The following is a 20706-nucleotide window of genomic DNA, read 5'->3' as shown; positions in this document are numbered from 1 at the left end:
AACAGTTTTACTGCATCCTGCAGTTAGTGTTCATTTTACTCACATTTCGGTACTCCGTAGCCTTTTTCCGGTTTGTGTTTCGCGCCAGCACGCAGCAGACCAATAAGAAGAGAGCAATGTCACATGGTTTCCTGTGATTCGTTTAGAACCTCTTGGATTTTTTTTTTACCAGTCCTATTTAATTTGATCAAAGAGAGAATTAGGTAACTCTAATTACAGTGCCCAAAAATAAACAAAACAAGCACAACCTTCAATCAAAACACAGCATATGTATATCACTTTTGTGAAAATTGTAATTTTGTTATCATGTCTGTCTAAATACATCTTAAATACTTTTTGACAACATTGTCCATTGGTCCATTCATATTAAGGCACCTGTTGTATTCATGAAATAATGTTAAGGAGGGCTGCATTAAAAAGACACTAAAATGCAACACTCAAGTGTAAAGCTTCACAAATTGTGTCATAAGGAACAAAACAAAATAAATAATATAAAAATTACACACGCAAGGCAGATAAATGAGGCACCGCTGTCCTCCGACATCAAGCTGTGTAGTCCATCTCTGCATTGAGCCTCACGTACATCTCATAGATAGCATCAACAGTGGCAGTGAAGTTGACCAGGAAGTGACGCAGGTTTTCGAGACATTCTTCCTCTTTCACATCCTCTCCTTTTGACAGTGCCTTGAGGAGGTCGGAGCGGTAGGGAGCCGCATACAGCGCCGTCTGCAAGATAGGAAAAATAAATAAGCGATTCATAGAATGTAGATCAGGGCTGGGCAAACTTTCATGGCCAGGGCATTCTTAAACGATTTGAACCAAAAATATTTCTGAATAAATATTTCAAAACAAAGAATTTTAACGGATTAAATGGAAATGTTTCGTTCTTAAAAGTCAAATACAACTGAACTACACTTCAATGTACTCGACTCAATTGAAAAAAGTTTCAACCACAAAGTTGGCTATTTATTAAGATGAGTCTTTTGCTTACCACTAGGGGGCTCTGCATACCACTATGTTGCATACAAACAGTACTACCTTCTGATGTTCTCATGTTCTGCAGGTGCTTGTGTGGGTTTTCTCCTAATACTCACAGTGAAAATTTTCTGCACAAACCACCCGTGGTATTGCTTGAGCGCCTGCTCGTAGGCTTTGGTGATGTTAATGCGAATGAGGTTGGGTTGGTTCATATCTTGTTCACCGTCAACCAAACTCTGTAGCAAAACTTGGATGAAACGGAGACCCCTGAAACGGATAAATAATGAGCCATGTTGCGGACACACCTTCCCAATAAAATTGATTTTATTGCTTTGGTGTACCTAATGTAGTGTCTGCTGCCTCACCTCTTGAGCCACATGAGAGCCAGCGTGGCTCCCGCTTTGGGCCACTCGGCCCCAAGGTCTTGCCGCTCGGCCTCCAGGATCTGCTGCAAGGTGACGTACCGCTGCGGGTCTTTTATGTAAACTTCTTTAATTTTCTGTGGACACATTCACACAGATAACATCTTAATAACTCAACTATTTCCATGATCAAGTCACACATTCATCTCAATCACACTCACCGTGATGTTGCCATTAATGTCTGACTTGATGGGCGAAAAGACTTTGGAGCCCAAACAGTCTGAAAGAAAAAAGTGACATTTAACTAGAATGTGATGGTGATTACCTGTTTTGTTTTATAACATATAGAGGCACATTTATAAATGGCGTAATCTTCAATGAAGTGTCCAACACGGGGCTGTCAACCCGTGAAAAAATAACACGTATAACCCGTCGCCGGGGTCACCAATGACATCATTCATTAAAACTAGTTCAGTCATATAGCAAGTGAACTATGATTATTTACCGAAGAAGGACGGAAGGTGCGAGACTGTCTCCAGGAAGAGTTTGGTGTTGACGGAGTTGTCCGGAGGCAGTTCTCCGAAGCTGTGGTCCAGAAGCAGAGACATGTTGATCGTCCTTCTTACAACCAACTAGTCTTCATGAGCTGCTCCCGTACAAACACAACCCGGAAGTTGCCTCTCACCGGGTAGGAGGCGCCTGTCGGGCCGCCTTTCGGCTCAGGTGTCCCTCCTTTTCTTTAGAAAATGCATTTAAAACACCTAAATTTGTTTCTGTCCGTCTTATTAAATTATATAAAGCAGATTTCGATGGTTTAACTTTCGAAAGTTGCTCTCCTCAAGTCGCGCGGTGATGACGAAAGATTTCGGTCACAACATTAGGGACACCTGTGTCGTCATACTTTTAAGCGACAGGTGTCAATGGAATTTTGTTCCAATTTACATACTTAATACATTTCTCATTAACCTATACACTCAAACATGACATAATTCATTAAATGAGACATTTTAAAGTTCTTTATATGTATTTCTGTATGCTATAGTTGCCCTAAAAGTAATATACACTGCTACTCACAAAACATAATGGGTAGAGATTTGTTACTGATTTGTTGCTGGGTAAACTGAATTGTGAAAGAAAAAGAAAAAAAGTTTCTCCCATCTCAGAATAAATATGGTAAATTGCGGCACACAAATACAACAGGCTGGAAAGTTGATGGCACCTGTTAAAGGCAAACATTTTATATTCATAGTTGGACACAATTGTGTTTGACAATGTTTTCTTTGCATTACAGTGCATAAACAAAGCAAGATGACATTGAATGGCATCTCTTAGCTGTTTGGAGACTTAATGTAACTTAGACCAACTGGGCTCCGTGGGGCCGAGGTATTCTGTTACTTTTTCCACCGCTGGCATTCGGGACTGAAAGTGACACGTTAGATCAGAGTTGATTGAAGGGCGCATTTACCTGGATCCGAGTTTCCCAAACTAGGGCTCCAAATAGTTTGGGTTTTGCGTTGAAAACACTTCAGAGCACTTAAAGGGGACTTGAGAAAATAAACGCTGGTCATTTTTTTCAAGAGGTATGACATGCACTTTCATAAATACAACAAAAGCATTTGGATTAAATCTGATAATTACATTGATACATACATTTTTATACACAGCGGAACCTCCACAGTTGGACCAAAGTGGTGCAATTCAAGAGCAAAAAAAAAAAAAGAATCAGCTTATTTGAATTTTGGAACGGCTTGATTGTATTCCATTTTGAAAATTACTTGTTACTTCAAATAAGCAAATGTGTTCAATCTAGCTATGCCAGCAACATATAGTGTCAGGCAGAACATTTCAATGATTTTCCACAAGGGGGCAGTAGGCATAATGACTCTACCCTAATTGACACTTTCGTTTGGTGTGCTGTCTGAAGAAATATGCCCCTTGGCTAAATAAAGGTTGATTTGAGTTGTTTCCTACAAATTGTTATGCTTCTATAATGCTAAAATATGAACTGAATTAAGGTGTTCCACTTTGGAGGTTCTGCAACATTTGCATAACTTGATATAGATTTCACATGAGCTGCTGAGGACATCTCCCACACACACACTCGCACACAAACACACACGTGTATACACACTCACACACTTTCAGAAGTATGGCTGTACCGAAAACACTGATGCAAGATACAGTGAACCCTGACTGATATTCACAAATTCACCTATTCACGATTTTCCCATGGAACCTAAACCGGGGTCTTTGTTGAAAAGTTCACCTATTCCCGGCTCAGTCCGTCATGCTTTAAGAAGCTTTAAGATCCCTGGATTGTTAGCAAAAGTTACAGAGAATCTTCACCGCATGTTTTTCCTCTGCTGAATATTGCAACAAGCACAAGCTAACAAATGGTGATAATTGATAATTAATTAATTTTTTCCAAAATTAAATCTTTATAATATGTTGGGATCCTAGTTTAGAACTATTCATTTTCAAAAATAAGGAATTTCTCCGCTCGTTTGTTTGCTATTCGCAAACGGACTCTGCTCTTATCCCCCACAAATAGCGAGGGTTTATCGTAGTTGCCATGGCGATATATTCTCCCTGCTTTGTAGCAAAGGGTTGAAACTGGGGTTAGCCACAAATCCATGAAATAACGCCATTGCTATCAGTGGAATGCTAATCGCTAGCTGCTGCAGTTGTGAGGTAACCTATTCTCCATCTAAAACCAGGGGTTTGGAAACTAGGGTCCGTAAACAATTCTCCATAAAAGATTGCGTTGTATCATTTTCAAAACGTCGGAAAAAATGTGACTTAACTGTCGTAAGATTAAACATTTTCTTAAAAAAAAAAAAAAAAGTAATTCTATTCTTTCTAACATTGACGTTTTTCACCTCTCACAAATAAGCACCTGTTCAATTCCTATGGCACATTTGGTAGTTCGGTTTACTTGCCGTTTTTCTCCGCCGGAACTGAAAGTTTGTGAACCCCTGGTCACTGTTCGTTATCAAGCTATGAATAAATACTGTTCAATTTCCCAAGTTAAAGGAATGTAATTCTCTAGGACGTGAAATGATCGTTTTGGGGGGAGGGCTGGAGGGGATTCTGGCTAGTTGCTATTCTCTTTGGTGGTTACGGTGACGAGCTGTTTGGCGGCTTTGGCGATGTCGTAGGCGCACTGGATGACCTGTTGTGTGACCAGCTGGACGTCGGCGGCGGCGGCAGGGCACGGGCCGCGGCATTCGCCGTGTAAGCGGCTGGCGCTGGAGGTGAGCAGCGACAGGGAGCTGCGAACCGTCTCAGAGGACGGCCTCTGCCAAGGAAGAAATCAGAACAGGTCATATTGTCACAGAGGGTGGCAAAATGAGCAAGAGTCTGCACATTGTGTAGTGTTGTTTGGTAAACGCGTGCTATTGTTTGCGAGGTGTTGTGTTACCTTGGGAAACAGAGCGGCCATCTCCTTCACAGCCACACAGATTTTCTCTGAACACGGGAGGAAGCTGCCCGGAGTGACACAAATATACATGCATGGTCAGTGCTAAAGCCGTGTCATTTACTGAATGCATATATAATTATTTATTCATGTACATATTAACATTTATTTGCATCAAATGGGATTTGTATGTTTTGTTTTGTAGGTCATTAATATTTACAGTCTATTTTTTACGATCATCCTAATAACTGAATAATGACTTTTATTTATTATCATCCATTAGCCTGTTTTATTCTCGACAAGAGATTTGCATTTTCACACTGCTGCATGTGCAGTAAGTGTCGCATCGACTCCAAACAAAGGAGCTGATTCACACAGGCCAGGAAAGACAGCGATGTCACGGCGATGGCCCCATTTTGTCTGTTACGAGTATGGCTCATGCTGTATGCATTTTTTTCCCCCCAACTTATTTAAACTGGCAGCGAATATGTACAGTTGAATAAGAATTTAAAGAAGGCTGAGTCGGACATGCATGAAATGTAGCGTACTAATGTGAAAGTGAAGACAAATGGCAGTGAGCACACGAGCTGCAATGAAAAGTTTCTTGTTATTGTTACGTTCTGTGATTAAAAAATAAATAAAAGTGCATGTGCACTACGCTTCATGTGTTCCAAAGAATACAGCTGCTTGCTTCTCTTTCGCTGCATTTGCCTTGTTGCTCGGGGCGACCAGTATGAATGAGGCCCGGCCAGTCATGTCTATGCCCTCAAGTCAAACATTACTATGTGCTGACCTAGAAACAACGAAGCTGTAGGATGCACACGTTAAAAAAAAATGGTTTCGCTTCATCTGGTGTGTTGGCCTTGGCCACCAGGGGGCAATATAATACAAGCGATCACAAGTAAAAGTACAAAAAAGAACAAGTTCTCAAAACAATTAAGTGATTAACAAAATATTTACCGACTCATCGGAATTGATTAGTTGTCAATTAATTGTTGCACTTTAGTATTATTATTATTAAAAAAATTAAAAAAACTTTGGGATGCCGTACCTTTCGTGTTTGGTCTCCTGGGCGGCCCTCAGAAGCTCCTGAATGTTCTTGGTGATCTGCTCCGTCTTACAGATGACGTCCTCCGTGCACGGAAGGGCGGCGGCGTCTTCCTCGCGCTCCGTCTCACCCTCGGCCCCCTCAGAGTTTGCCAGGGGGCCACTGAAAGCGCACAAAATACGGGGGAGAAGAGTTTAAACTATATAGTGTCGTTGAACTTTTGCAGTTCAACCCAGTTAATAAAGTGGCAGTTAGACCCAAGAAATTTCTTACCCGCTATATTCTGGTTCACAGTGGCTCGGTGCAGTCTCACAGTTGAGCATGGCACTGTATGCCTCCAAACTGCAGCCCTGTGGGGACACCAAGACAGTTACCATCCCATCCAAATGCGCAAACAAAACCGCACAGTCATGCATTGTCGGTTGCAAAAAGGACGACAAGCGAAAGGATGCGATTAGTCGATGCAAACAAATGCTGGCGTGAATAATGAATGTTTTCATCGAGGGCCAAGAAGCACATTTCAGCTTTTTTTCGGGGACATTTAGACCCTGTGGCTTTAATCAAAAGCGAGGGTGCGGACGGCAAGACAAGCCAAGCTGCTTTTAAAGAGACGCACGTCAAGTGAGAGCGCAAAAAGTGGAGGGCGGGGGTGCTTTTTGTGGAGCCCTCCGGTACTTAACCCTTCGAGATCTCTCGTCCCGTGACCAGGACAGGGAAGAGGGGAAGGATGGGAGGGAGGAAGCGGCCGTTCCCAAAGGACCCCTCCCCATCTAGAAAAGGGTCACACCAAGTTCAGCCAAGTCCAATCAAATGAATGAATGATCTCACAAAAAAACAAAACCACCACCAGCTCCAAGCCAGGCATGTATACCGAGTCACGTCAACGGCCGAGCGGGAGCCGCAATGCCCCGGCGGCGCTTACGTTGGTGGGGAAGGGCTGTAAAACGACACCGTCCTCCCGCCGAGCGGTGGCGTCGCGGTGGGGGGACTGTCTGGGGATGGAGCCCGTCTCGTACATGGACATGGCGCGCACGCCTCGGGTCTGGCGCCGGCCCGCGGGCCCCTGGACCTGGTGCGGCGCGGCGGGGGCATGCCACCGTAGCGTCGTGTTCTCCGTTTGCAGGGAGTTCAGCTGAGGGGTGACATGAGAAAGAGGGGTGTTGAGGAAATTGCAGCCAAACCTCAAGAAAAAACATTTTGGCTATTTTAAGTGTTTATTAAGTTAACAACTATAAAGTGGCTTTTATATCACATGGTTCCTTTGCATTTGCCTGACCTATAATAAAATGTGATAGTGATTAATTGAATTAATTTCACGTGGCTAAAGTCACAAAGCTGGTCTTAAAACTGCTGTGTGAATGAACCAGCAGTTAAGCAAAATAGATCTCGCTGGCCGGAGAAAAAGGAAACGGAAGCTTTGGGTGTTTCTGAGCAGCGCAGCACAGGAAATGAGACGACGACGACGTCTGATTCACTGAGAGGTTTGGCACTTGACTAACCTTGCCCTGCATGGCTCGCAGCTCTTCACTCAGGTGACAGTTGACTTTGAGGAGCTGTTGGATTTTGACTTCCGAGGCGGTGAGGGCGCTTTTCACGTCCATGAACTCCTTCACCGTGATGGGGCCTCCGTCCGACAAGTCGGATGACTCGGAGCTCTGGTGCGCGTCAGCCAAATTCATTTCATTAGTGTTGGGAGAAAAAAAGAAGAAAAAAAAGAGAGAGCAGGCGGCTAGCCAAACCTTGGTCCTTCCATCAGTGCCGTTGTCCCTGCGGATGGCATCTTGGACCGGATCTTCATCCGAGGCCACGCTGTCGTAGTCGGGCTGGTCGTTGTCTTGGCTCTCGCTGCTGTGGCGACTGTTTATCCCTTGCAGGATCAGCTCCACGCTCTCTGTAGACAGAGACATTTTGTAGAGACGTACAATGGACAGTAACAGGAAAATAATTTCCTATACGCCAATCGAGTGCGACCCAAAAAAACTGTCGCACCTTTGGGACTGTCACAGGAATTCCCCCACTGCCGACGTTTGGCGTCCGTCAGAATATCGATGACCAAGGTGGCAAATTCATGGGCGCTAAACCTCGCCAACTTCTGACGACCCTGAGGGAGGAATTCACTAACTAACAACAATACACTTAAATATGTATTTTTTTTTTTTTTAATGGGGGCAGAACCTACTTGGTTTCTGGTGGAGGAGTACTCTGGGTTGACCGGCAGGAAAGGCACCACCGTGGTGTCTGTTACCAGCGTGCTGTGGTTCTGAGTGGCCAAACACACTAGAAGAAAAAAAAACACACACAAAATAAATGGACGTACTTGCCACTTAAATTTATGACTATACAAATTGTCTCTGGAGCTTTTCCACCTCAGCTTTGTTCCACTCACAAACAATTCAGCTAGAATTTCATTTGGCCAATTGAGGATCAAGCCGGGGAGTGTGTGTGTGTGTGTGTGTGTGTGTGTGTGTGTGGGCGGGGGGTGATCATCCATTAGCAGCATTAGTCGTGCTGCCTTCAAGGTCATGTTGTTGTCACAGGAAAGATGACAACGACTCTAAGTTGACTTTTGAAAAGTCACGGTGACTGTGCGCTTTCATGTTTTTGTTCATTTTCTCTTGATGCATTAACGACTGTATAATATATATATATATTTTTTTGCTGCATTCTACCTGCATCCGTTTCTCGTCTGTCTACTTCGTCGTAAACATCCATAGCAAGCTCCTCAAACTGATGGTTACTTAGCTGGAACAAAACAAGAAGAAAACAAAAATCAAAAAATTGGTAAAACAACTTCAAAATAAGTCATAGAACAGGAGGACTTACAGACTGGAGCTTCTTTTTAGCGGCTTTTGCAAATTCGGACAAATCTAGACTGCTTTAAAAGAGAACAAAGTAAATGAATTCAAAGCAAACAAAAGTGTGTAACAAAGGTCACCAAAACACGCCGGACGGATACTCACTTATTCCTGTAGCCATCAAAAGAAGGCAGTGTCGGGAAAGTATTTGCATTAATGACTGCAATTAATACAGTTTCTCTGATTTTATTTAAAACTACGCACAACATAACTCCCAATTTTTTTTTATCACAGCATTGACATACATGCTTAACCCGTGATTTTGCTTTCTTATCCCCACGCCACCAGAGCTGTATATAAAAGTAGGAGTACCTGTCAGCCATTTGGGGAATGATGAAGTGTTGCCCAAATCTGTGATCTGCAACAACAACAATGACATCAAACTCTCAGCCACTAGACAGGAGTCACTTTGATGCTTCTCATTCTTACCTGGTCTTCGTCCACAAAGGTAAAACGTTAAGCGGTCAGTGAGTTCGTATTGGATCTCCACGAGACGCTCGGCCAGCTCCTGATGCCCGGCTTGTCTGTGATAACAAGTTTGGAAGATGTACAAATACTTATTTATGTATGCTCCTGCTTGGATTTTTTTTTTTTTTATTATTGTCAGGCTGTGAAGAATTTTGGAACCCTGGCATATGTTTAAAAATAAGAGAATGTTCAGCTAAGCAGGCTGGCCTACTGAATTATGCTTCGGCGTTACACTCATTGAATTAGTCAGCCATCATGTGACATCATCATCTTGTATCGGACAACATGCTCATGGCGGACTGCTAGTTTGAATTTTTTTTTTCTTCCACCTTCTGGCTCTGGTTAGCACACTGAAATAGGAATATCATACGCATCTGTTTTTTTCTTCCCGTAAGACTGCAAATGACTCACGCTGGCTTGGCTTTACCTCGCATAATCAATGGGAGTCTTCCCACTGGAGTCGAGAGCTCCCGGATCAGCTCCGTACACAGCCAACAGCTCGGCTTGTAACAACTGTCCCGCTTTCGCCGCTATGTGCAATGGCGTGTTTCCTTTTTCCTGTGATCCCGTGGAGAAAAAAAAAAAAGCGTATTATTAGCAACATGATATCACCTGAAAAGGAAATGACACCAACAATCGGCTGGAGCGTCTCACTCACCGGATGGAAGAAGTTGGCCTGCGCTCCGAGGGATAAAAGTCTCAGGCAGGTCTCCAGGTTCCCTGTTCGAACGCTGGAATGCAGTTGCTGCACAGAGAGAGCCGAGTGAGTTTGGCAAGGATTTACACTGCAGGTCAAGTTTTTTTATTGTGTGTGGAAAATTATTACTACTGAATACAGATTCAACGCTTCAATGGGATTCAATCATGACTCAGTGGAATGTTGAATTCTTACCTTGCTAAGATCTTTGGCGGTCACGCTGTCGTCCTCCCGACAAGGCATGCGATGGACAAACGCCAACATCTGGTATTTGGCCTTAATAAACTCTGTCTTATTGGGACTGGACACAGCATATTTGATTTGATTCGGTCTTGTAGTGTTGTTGAATGATCAAGAATTGATTCGTAAAACAGATACTTACTGAACACGGTCTTGAGGATTGGCTTTACGCTTGCCGCTAGTTGAGGATGAGGGGTCCAGAAGGCTGTGCTCCCATATCGAATTGGCTCCATTGCCGTAAAGTGTCTGCACCATCTAAAAAAACAACAACCATTAAATGCTCTATTAATGTGTGAGATTGGACAACAGCTACACAAGGCGGTAGCACCAGTCACCTGAAACTGGGAAGGGGGCCACACAGAGTGGGTCAGATGTCGGACTTGGGAGCTGTGTCGTCCCAGACCTCGATGGATGCTGCAGCACTCATCGCAGATCAACACGCCCCGGTTGACGGAGGCCCAGCGAGGTTCTGCAAAACACACATGAAGTAGAAACTCAAGTATTTGGATGCAGTATATCAACATTAAACTTAAATTGTCATGGATAATGCGGATAAACAAATAAGACAGTTAAACAGTTCGTTCCATGGATGGTTAATTCATCCCTCCTTCATTTAGAGCATGAAAACGTCTTAGTTTCTCCTCACTAACTCATCGAAGCAGTAGTAGATGTTACTCGTAAAATATCGCGAGAAGCTGAAAAGTTCGTAACATCTCGCGCAGAAACGCACGTAAAGACACTACCAAGGACACAGTTAGACCACAAGCGTAACACTGAGAAAAAAATGTTTCTAAAATGAGCTAACTGGATCACGATAGTTCTGTATTAAAGACGAACAATACACCGTTTATAACGTTGTGTTAAAGGCTAGCGGGTTAGCACGGTAGCTGAGCAGTTAGCTTGTTTGACTTACCCGGAGCGCTGCAGTCCGCGCAGACCTCTTTGCTTCGCACTCGCTTTGACATCCCCTTTTAGATGCTTATTATATTATACAAACAAACCAGAAGAATAGTTGGCGACCGTTACTGAGCCAGTCGAGCAGCAGTCGATAATGGCTGGTGGAAAAAAAGCAACAACTCTCTCTTGCCCATCTGCCCTGCCTACTGTTGAACAAAGATGAGATGGGACCGTTCCGTTTCTCTCTAGTGCCTCCTTGTTCGCTTCCTCGGTCACTTCCGCGTCCTCGATGTCCACTTAACCTACCTATAATTGAAACCGTAGCAAGGAAATTTAGAATTAACAAGTAAATTAGACTTTAATTAGTAATTCTCACACCGTGGTACTTGAGTTTAATTCGTGCTGTGACAAAGTGTCTGAAATCAACTCCTCCTGAAATGAATATTAGTGCTGTACAGAGGAGCTGAGAAGTTTCAAAGAATAGTTTGTCATTACTGCCCGTTCAAAGTGTTTATGAATTGGCTCCCTTATGTTCATCCATCGTCCCTGAAAAATAAGGAACCCATATATTCTCGAGTGCCATTTTTATCATCATCACCATCTTGCACTGGTTGCACAATAAATTCTAAAACAATACTGAGAACTGATAGGCTCCCTTGTTGCAGTTGCGTGGCATCCCCGCGCCACTTCATTAGGAAAATTGCAACGACTCTGCTTAATGAGACGGCACGAGCAGCTTCTTAACCCCCAATCCGTGCATGCTGCAAAACAACCTCCCCGCGCGCGCGCGCGCGCTACACGACCGCTTATCGGGGGGGTACTGTAGCTTTAAAGGGGTGTTGGTCGACGGAGAGGTAGCACATAGGTTTAATTTAGTCGCAAAGGAACACGGAGTACGCTTTTTATTTTTTTGGGACAGTGTTGACCTCTAAGAAAGCGCGTGCAACCTGCAGCCATGGGAGGTAAGCCTTATTATCATTTTTATTATGCATCGAAGATGATCATTGCCTAAATGTACACACATGCTGTATTGATTGTTGATCTGTCGTGACAGAAGAGGAGACTCGTCAGAAATTGCTGCGCAGTGTGAAAAAAGAGGTGCGTTGTGGTTTTTATTGGCTTGATCTCAACGTTTTATTATCACCTAAATCGGCGGAGAAGCTAAAAAAGAATGCACACCGTATATAGCTGTGATGGTGATGATGCTGGTGATGACGACGGTGCTGATGATGCGCGCACACACAGGCGCGCGCGCGTGCACACCATTTTCCATTTCGATTCTATTGCCATGTAAATTAAGGTGGCTTTTCTGTTCTTAGTCTGTTTTGCATTGAAACGACAGCAGACTAATCATCTCAGTGTTGATTCCTCATAGATAGATAGATGGGAGAGAGAGAGAGAGAGAGAGAGAGAGAGAGAGAGAGAGAGAGAGAGAGAGAGAGAGAGAGAGAGAGAGAGCAAGGGAAAACATGGCTGGTTTTTTCTTCTTTTTTTTTCTTCCCAAGTGAGAAAGCACGGTACTTCCCCCTCACCTGTGACTCATTGCATCTCAAACATACGCACGAGGAGGGGCTGATTTTTTTTTTTTGCATTTTATATACCATACATGGATATAACCATTTTGGGTGGGGGGGGGGAAACATGGTCAACATGCCAAAAAATGCTCAATTTTAATTATAGTTTATATTATACATTATATTTACTATATTTTATTATATTTAAGGCCACCAAAAAGTCTCAAATGTATGTGCATCACCCCCGCCCACACATAATATAGAACATACATTTTCCCCTGAAAAAAACTTTATAGAAACAGTAATAACACAAATACAATGTGAATATAACAGTCTGAGTATCATAATTTAATGCTGCAGTATGATTCATTGTGCTGCTCCATCTGATGTGCCCTATTAGTCATGTTTCATTTATAACGGTGAGTATCTGTCTACATGTGTTGCTCCACTGTATTCAAATATCAATTGCTTTGATGGTTCAGCAACTAGCTATGCTAACTGTTAACATGTCAATAGCATTTTCCATAAATGATTTGATTGTTTTAAATGTTTGGTCTGGAACTAACTAAACGAAACTTGGAGTGGCATGAAACAAAATACAGTAATATAAAGTTGAATACATACTGTACCTTTATGAATGCTTTGAGGGTTCTAGTCAGGATTTGCACAGCAGAATCATCCGACTTGCCGCATGAAAACATTGTGGCTATAACTTGAGGCGCTTGTCAAGGTCAGAGTAATGTCCATCATTGGTTTCTCCATTTTGAAAACGATATTAACGCTGCATACTGGAAAGCTGGAAGAGCTTGCTTTGATGGAGCCGCAGTGGCTTGAGGGCCATGGATGAGCGTTGATCTTTCTCTCCCGCAGGTGAAACAGATCATGGAGGAGGCGGTGACGAGGAAATTTGTGCACGCCGACAGCAGCCACATCGTCTCATTCTGTGGTAGACAAGTTTGCATATTTTCATGGAACATTCTCACGACAGGATGGCAATGGAAAAAGCATCCTCACCGTTATAGCCGGGTCCTATTACACAATACTCGGCAGCTTTTAACCCTCTCGGGTCTTTTTTGTTAGGTTGAATGTGCAATTACTTACGCTCTGTGACAATTCATTAAAATAGCGCTGCCAGTTCAACTACACATGCAATAAATGGCTTACAAGCACTTCAGCACTTCTCCGTTAAATAACTGAGGTTCTTTCGCAAAGGGTGGCCAGACAAGAATTTTGTACAATAGTCGGATAACACCCCTCGGAGGTGTTAATGCTAACCAGGTGTGAGGTGTGTGTGTGTGTGTGTCTGTGTGTGAATTCACATCTCTCATATCCTAGCAACAGTGTTTTGGTTCATTGTGCCACCTGTGCTTCCCTTTCACCTGTTTTTTTTTTTTGACGTGCAGTTAAGAAATCACATTGCATCTAATACTGCAGCATCTTGACTTAGTTTGTTCTGTGACCAAGCGTGGAACTTAATTTAAATATGAGGGTCTAGATTCTTTTTTTCTTTTTTGGTCAAGGAACCACTGCAGTGCTAAAATTGTGTCTGTGTGTGTAGCTGTGGTGGAAGCCTGTGTGCTGCACGGGTTAAAGCGGCGTATCGCGGGACTGCTGTGCAGCAACAAAGTGGCAGCGCTCTTCATGAAAGTGGCCAAAAGCTTCACGCCCGCAGAGCAACTTTGTCACAAGGTCCAAGAGCTGGAGCAACTTATGGAAAACAGGTGAACTAAGCCGTACGAGTGGCAATGAACGCATGGCACTGATACCTTAACGTGTCTTCCAGCAAACAGAACAATTCCTCGCAGGGCATTGGGCGAAGTCGCCGGTCCAAGTTGAACAACCTTCCGCCTCAGGCACTCAAACACTTGTGGATCCGAACGGCTCTTCTGGAGAAGCTCCTGGACAAGATCATACTGTATTTAGTGGAGAACTCCAGGTATCAATATGCAAACGTACCTGTGACGCATCACAATGATCCAGCCATTTTCTTTTCTTCTCCCCATAGTATCTTTTATGAGAAAGAAGCCATGTTGATGGATCCTGTGGATGGACAAATTCTTGCCTCACTTTTGGGTAATGATAGCCGACGTTATACAGCAAACAGACATTTTTGTGACACGTTCTTTGACCTTACAGTCGGCCCCTGTGCTTTGGAGTACACCCAAGTGAAGACCGCTGACCATTTCTGGACAGACCCGTCAGCCGACGAGCTGGTACAGAGGCACCGCATCCACAGCGGCCATTGTCGACAGGACTCACCCTCCAGGAGGCCTGCCCTGGTTAGTTAGCAATTCACTCAGTTCCACTTAAGCGTCTAATCCTCCTTTTTAATAGATTCAAAAGAGGCAGTCCAGTGGCAGCATGGACGATCGCCCTTTGGTGTGGGCGAGAGAGTATGTGGAATCGCTGCACCAAAACTCCAGAACCACATTGCTGTTTGGAAAGAACAACGTCCTGGTGCAGCCGGTATGTCGGCCTACCCGCGATCCCATGAGATCCAGCGTGAGACCTCCATGTTGCTACTGTGCCTCTCCAGAGGGACGACATGGAGGCCATTCCGGGCTACCTCTCGCTGCATCAAACGGGAGAGCTGATGACACTTAAATGGACGCCCAATCAGCTAATGAATGGCAATGTGGGGGAGCTGGATTCTGAGAAGAGGTAAGGTCTAACAGTGGGTTGGTCCAATAGAGACTAAAGATTCCCCCCCCCGACACACACAGTGTCTACTGGGATTTCGCCATGACGATTCGCTTGGAGGAGATTGTATACCTCCACTGTCACCAGCAAGGTAATTGATTTTTCATCTTCTAGTGTTAATCGACATTAACTTTAGGACCTTGCATCTCAGTGAACAGTGGTGGAACCCTCGTGTTGGTGAGCCAAGATGGCATCCAGAGACCCCCTTTGCACTTCCCCAAAGGCGGCCACCTGCTCCAGTTTCTCACCTGCTTGGAGACGGGCCTTCTTCCTCACGGCCAGCTGGACCCACCGCTTTGGAATCAGAGGGGGAAGGTCGGCCATTAGTGACTACTTCTTGGATGTCGTGTACATGGATGAAATAGTTTCTTTTCATACATAGGGAAAGGTTTTCCCCAAATTGCGCAGGAGGAGCCCGCATAGCTCATGCGACTCGGTGTCTGATAAAGAGGATGACGAGGCAACGGATTACGTGTTTCGGATCCTCTTTCCTGGGATTCAAATGGAGTTCAGTGAGTGTCCAGAATCGAGTAACTCGAGATTAGTGTCTAGGAGACACAGATGGCCACTGAATCACGAGCTACTTGACAACTGTCCACTCATATTGGGGGTCTGCTGTTCTTTGCAGTGCCTTTAGAGTTGATGGACCAGGGTATGAACATGTGGCAACCAACACCCAGGACGTCCTCTGGTTCCTCCTGCTCACAGACAGGATCATCCGATAGCTCTCTGCCAAGTGGCTGCAGTCAAGAAAGGTGACCAGTTCCTCCTATCCAAATAAAGTTCTTATAGTGAATCTCATGTAATTGACCAGGGCTCCTTTGAAGCTCCTCTGTGACACCATGAAGTACCAGATCATCTCCCGTGCATTTTATGGATGTGAGTGCAAATTTCACTCGGATCTTATTGACTACAACAGTTCTCATGGCAGTTTTTTTTTTTCAACTCCAGGGCTGGCGTATTGTCGTCACCTGTCCACGGTTCGCACCCACCTCTCCGCTCTGGTCAACACCACCATAGTCTTCCCTGATGTGCCCTCGAATGCACAGGGGGGTCTCTCTGCTGACGTCTGGGCCAGGTTTCTCCAGGACAGTTCTGTAAGAGTTACAGGACACACAAAAATGGGTGAAGTGGGATCACAAAAAAATCTGAATTTAATTTCAGGCCTTTGAAGAGCTGGAGATATACAGGTTGGTCTATTTTGGAGGCGTGGCACCTTCCTTGCGCAAGGAAGTCTGGCCCTTCTTGTTGGGACATTACCGTTTCACAATGACTGAGAAAAGCAGGCTGGAGGTATTTGTATCTTTTTGAGTTTTCCAAATGTCATGGATGCTGCATTTATTTTAAAAATATTTGTCTGCGGTTCAGATTGATGAGCAGATGCGGCTCATGTACGAGCAGACCATGAAAGAATGGCAAGGCTGCGAGGCCATTGTCCAACAGAGGGAGCGTGAGAAACACGCAGAGGCCCTCGCCAGGTGTTTGTCCGGCAACAGTGTCGAACAAGCGCCAGTGGTGGAGCGGGACTCGACCATTAGCACAGATGTAAGTTGACACGAGAGGAACCAAACAGTGACCTTGGAACTTTTCTGACTTTTTTTTTTTTTTGTCTTCTCACCCTAGTCATCACTATGCAGCAGCTCGGATCCACAGAATACGCAGTCACAGAGTGACTCAAACAGTAGTGGTGTACCGGTAAGATTTAAATGCCGCACAAGGGTGCGTTACTTTCAGGAAGCTATATTTAAGACTTACTTTCTAATCGTCACGTCCAACATTACCGCAGCCATTTTCAGAAATGGGAGCTATCAAAAGATTTAATTTCACACTTGATTGTGCAGGCAGGCACTCCAGAGACTTAATATTTGGATTTAATACAAGCCATCACATTTGTTTTGCTACACTGCCTATTAAAGGCCGTTTTAAAGCTCCCATCTGGGACAATTACCAGAACTTGGGAATGACTTTCGCATATTAGCAGAGCAGTTTCTTCAGTTCAATAAACGACAACCATAGTAATAACCATTAGAATTAGTACATGGGGACAAATTTGTACCTTGAGCACTGATGCATGATTTCATAGCAGTCTGTATTTGAACATTTGGCCTTGTTCAATTAGCATTTCGGGTTAGCATTTGGTCATTCACCTTTCTTCCATTAGGTTTTTGCATCAGTTGAAACTACGGATCCCACAAGGCCTGAAGGAGATCAAATAGAGCACAACAGTCCAGTAAAGGACATCCCAGCCGGTCCTTCGGGGTCCAACAACTTATCCAAAGTGGATGTGACGAAACCACCACCATCAGCCTGCGATAGCTACCTTCTTTTAACTGAGCCAGCTAATGCATCGGGACCCTCTCAGGAGTCGGTGAAGCCATCGGACGTCTTGAGTGAGGAAACTACAGCTGATTCACTGCCAGACACGGTCAATGTACTTGAGTCGGTGCCAAAGGACAGTCTCTTAGGAAGTGACAAGATGGATAGGAATGAAGCTGCTGGGATAATTGAGCTCTCAGAATCTGAGGAAAAAGCTGAAAACACAAAGACTGCAAATGCGATCATTGACGCGAGAGTCCCACCAGACACTACTAATGTTATTCATCTGGAAAAGGAGATTCAGAATAAGTATTTCCAAGCTCCACCACTCGGACAAACTCTTCAAGCACAAAATAGAGGAGATCAAGAAAAGGATTCTTCTGAGATGAATGATATTGCAACAATCGGCAGAGATCCGGAAAGTTTTGAAAAAGAAGAAATGATTAACAACCTGCGCTCGCAATTGTTGACTGCCTGTCTCTTAGAGGTAGACAATGCCGAGTCGGCAGATTCAGGATCGTCCGAAGCCAGAAATGTGTCTGGCGTATCAAACTCACCAGTCAGGCAAGTACTTGACGCTCTACAGTCGGCATCCCGCGGGAGCCTTTCGCTATCGTCCCATCCCAGGCAGTCCCCGGATTCTGAGGACTCTCCCTCTGCCCTGGAGATGGAGGACATCCCTGTCGGGGTGGCCTGCCTGAATGTCGAGGAACTCAACACAAGGCCCTTGACTAACCTAGCCGCCCCGCCAGCATATCTGGCTCGGAGAGCCAAGCTGGCACGCGAGGACCTTGTCCTAGACATCGCTTGCAACACCAGTCCTGAGGACACTGACGCAGGATTGTCTGAAGACGAGCCTGATGTGGAAAACGAGTTAACCGCACCAGAGTCTTCCGAGGTGGTCACAGAGTCCAAACAGGAGGACTCCACAGCTCAACAAATATACTCGGTAAGTTTGAACCATTTACATTACGTCATGCAATTGGAGACAAAACAAAATGCTAGTCGTGAACACGTTGCGATCCGCCATTTTGGATTATACACCGTGGTTCCACTGCTCTTTAATAAACTAAACCTGCTGACCTTTTTCTTTTTTTTAACCCATTGACAGCAAGAAATCATGGATATGTACCTAATCAACTTGCATCGTATTGACAAAGACGTCAGACGATGTGACCGCACATACTGGTACTTCACTCAAGAAAACCTGGATAAGTTGAGGAATATCATGTGCAGGTAACAAAGACCACAACTTTAGATTGAATTTTTTTTGCAATTGTCTTTACTCGCTTAACTGCTTTGCAGCTACGTGTGGCAACACTTGGACATAGGTTACGTCCAGGGCATGTGCGACATACTGGCTCCCCTGCTGGTGATTCTGGATGACGGTCTGTGTTTTTTAATAGTTATTACGCTCGTAGCATTTAGTCGTCCAACCTTACGATTTGTTGGAAGTTAGAGGTTCAATTTTGGAATCACTTGATTTGGCTGAACTAATGTTCGTAGAGGTGATGGCGTTCAGCTGCTTCACAGAACTGATGAAAAGGATGAACCAGAACTTTCCACACGGGGGCGCTATGGATTCTCACTTTGCCAGCATGCGTTCGCTCATTCAGGTAATACGCATTTTATGTTAAAGCGTGCAGGATTTGTGCTCATTTCTTGATGGACACTAGATCCTGGACTGTGAGCTGTTTGAGTTGATGCAGCAGAACGGTGACTACACTCACTTTTACTTCTGCTACCGATGGTTCCTGCTGGATTTTAAAAGAGGTAACGTCAACGTAACTTTTGACGTTGTCCTTGAGCTAACCGAGGTTTGTCTATCCAGAAATGGTGTACGATGACGTTTTCTCTGTGTGGGAGACCATCTGGTCGGCAGCGTACACCACCTCTGAGCATTTTGTGCTTTTCATCGCACTGGCGCTTGTGGAAACGTACAGGGACATCATTCTGGAGAACAACATGGACTTCACGGACATCATCAAGTTTTTCAATGGTAATATCTTATGAGTTGAGCAAGTAGGTATGCTTGGAGTAAATTCTTTTGGATGACACAATTACCATTTTATTAGGATTATAAATATTTCTTATTTTTATATTTGGTATTATTTATCCCCCTCCCGAACCTTTCTGTCTTCTCAGAAATGGCCGAGCGACACGACATCCCACGGGTCCTGACGATGGCTCGGGACTTGGTCCACAAAGTCCAGACGCTCATCGAAAACAAGTGATTCTGGACTCGATTGTTCCTTTGTCATTTTCTTTTGAATAACACGACAAAACAAAAACGGGGTAAAATTGCAGTAAGAGTCTTAAGTGGTTAAAGTTGATTGTCAGTTCAAAACTTTCAGTTGCTCCTATCTCGACTGAGGCAGACGATAAAGGCCAGTATATTGATTTTATTTATTTTTTTAAATGTTATTGTTCACATTGTGAATGTACCCTTGTTGAAACAGCTTCAGGATGTTAATTTTGCCTTAACTGTTGCCATTCTTTTCAGGGATACAGTTTCATTTTTAAGTCATACCTTACTAATGTCTTGTGCTGCTTTGTTGGGTTTCAGGATACCTAAAAGAAACAAACACGGAAAGTCTTGAGTTTGTACAATATCCTTGGTGCTTTCAATTTTTCATTAAGGCTTTTAAATTAGAAGCACACATCTTTCTGTGTTGGTACTGCTTATCTGCAGAAACATCATTCCACGATTCATTTGAAGGATTGCCCACCAGGCTTTTAACCAAATCAAATATGATAGATTCAGGTGTCCACATTAGGGTCTGGGTAGATTACTTAACATTAATTGTAAGTTGTTTCAAAACATTTCATGCCAGATAAATATTGCCGCTTAGACTAACCGGTCACTGCTCTCCCAAAGTATTTCAGTGGCTCCCAATTAGTTCCAAAGCTTGTTTGGTGTCATCAATGTTTCATGATCATTGCTTATGTGTTCCGCCAAACCGCCCCAGTGTTGTGAATTGCTGTGCTCCTTCTGTCAAAATTGCTGGATACAATGTGAGACCCATTGTACAAAGCTAGCACATTTATTAAATGCAATACAATGTCGATATATGGGCTTCACCTGATCATGAACAAAGCTGAGAAAAAAAATTTCACTGGAGACAAATTTTATTTTTTTTCCGTCTTGAAAATGTAACTTGTTAGAATTTATTTATTGTGAATTAAAATATTCTATTTTGCATTTTGTGTGCC

At 43.9% G+C, this 20706-nt stretch overlaps 3 protein-coding genes and 1 long non-coding RNA gene across 11 annotated transcripts; 1 reads left to right on the top strand and 3 right to left on the bottom strand.

Annotated features, from left to right (window-relative positions):
- Positions 1-234: 234 nt before the first annotated feature.
- Positions 235-2169, bottom strand: LOC119131934 (glycolipid transfer protein-like). Its single transcript, XM_037266797.1, has 5 exons — positions 1846-2169; positions 1562-1620; positions 1344-1477; positions 1095-1245; positions 235-726 (listed from the first exon to the last, which is right to left on the bottom strand). Exons 1-5 carry the CDS (start codon positions 1946-1948, stop codon positions 544-546), a joined length of 630 nt encoding a protein of 209 aa, XP_037122692.1. The 5' UTR covers positions 1949-2169; the 3' UTR covers positions 235-543.
- Positions 2170-2549: 380 nt separating this feature from the next.
- git2b (G protein-coupled receptor kinase interacting ArfGAP 2b) lies at positions 2550-11204 on the bottom strand. 5 transcript variants are annotated; one of them, XM_037266787.1, is made up of 21 exons: positions 10980-11204; positions 10402-10535; positions 10209-10321; positions 10022-10127; positions 9788-9874; positions 9557-9687; positions 9091-9185; positions 8974-9019; positions 8767-8772; positions 8630-8681; positions 8476-8548; positions 7986-8083; positions 7796-7907; positions 7546-7697; positions 7306-7461; positions 6729-6938; positions 6487-6576; positions 6080-6156; positions 5810-5968; positions 4762-4825; positions 2550-4638 (listed from the first exon to the last, which is right to left on the bottom strand). In XM_037266787.1, exons 1-21 carry the CDS (start codon positions 11029-11031, stop codon positions 4435-4437), a joined length of 2217 nt encoding a protein of 738 aa, XP_037122682.1. In that variant the 5' UTR covers positions 11032-11204; the 3' UTR covers positions 2550-4434. The 5 variants fall into 5 exon arrangements, with proteins under 5 accessions (XP_037122682.1, XP_037122684.1, XP_037122687.1 ...); XM_037266789.1 differs by having other exon boundaries at positions 8630-8678; XM_037266792.1 differs by lacking the exon at positions 6487-6576.
- Positions 11205-11629: 425 nt separating this feature from the next.
- Positions 11630-20579, top strand: sgsm1b (small G protein signaling modulator 1b). 4 transcript variants are annotated; one of them, XM_037266786.1, is made up of 25 exons: positions 11635-11925; positions 12018-12061; positions 13348-13423; positions 14036-14198; positions 14261-14413; positions 14483-14550; positions 14614-14756; positions 14812-14943; positions 15014-15138; positions 15201-15268; positions 15329-15492; positions 15560-15689; positions 15806-15932; positions 15992-16056; positions 16129-16274; positions 16342-16470; positions 16546-16722; positions 16801-16872; positions 17339-18442; positions 18605-18729; positions 18799-18881; positions 19000-19109; positions 19170-19266; positions 19325-19492; positions 19639-20579. In XM_037266786.1, the coding sequence occupies exons 1-25, from the start codon at positions 11919-11921 to the stop codon at positions 19725-19727; spliced, it is 3765 nt and encodes a 1254-aa protein (XP_037122681.1). In that variant the 5' UTR covers positions 11635-11918; the 3' UTR covers positions 19728-20579. The 4 variants fall into 4 exon arrangements, with proteins under 4 accessions (XP_037122678.1, XP_037122679.1, XP_037122680.1 ...); XM_037266784.1 differs by having other exon boundaries at positions 11632-11925; positions 15992-16274; XM_037266785.1 differs by having other exon boundaries at positions 11632-11925; positions 14483-14756.
- LOC119131935 lies at positions 12797-14378 on the bottom strand. Its single transcript, XR_005099734.1, has 2 exons — positions 14244-14378; positions 12797-13418 (listed from the first exon to the last, which is right to left on the bottom strand). It is a non-coding gene; the product is annotated as an uncharacterized LOC119131935 (long non-coding RNA).
- Positions 20580-20706: the final 127 nt, after the last annotated feature.

Source organism: Syngnathus acus, chromosome 12 (assembly GCF_901709675.1).
Source record: "Syngnathus acus chromosome 12, fSynAcu1.2, whole genome shotgun sequence".
NCBI classification, from domain to species: domain Eukaryota; kingdom Metazoa; phylum Chordata; class Actinopteri; order Syngnathiformes; family Syngnathidae; genus Syngnathus; species Syngnathus acus.
Note: the sequence above shows the minus strand (reverse complement) of the source record. Positions and strands in the feature narration are given on the sequence as shown.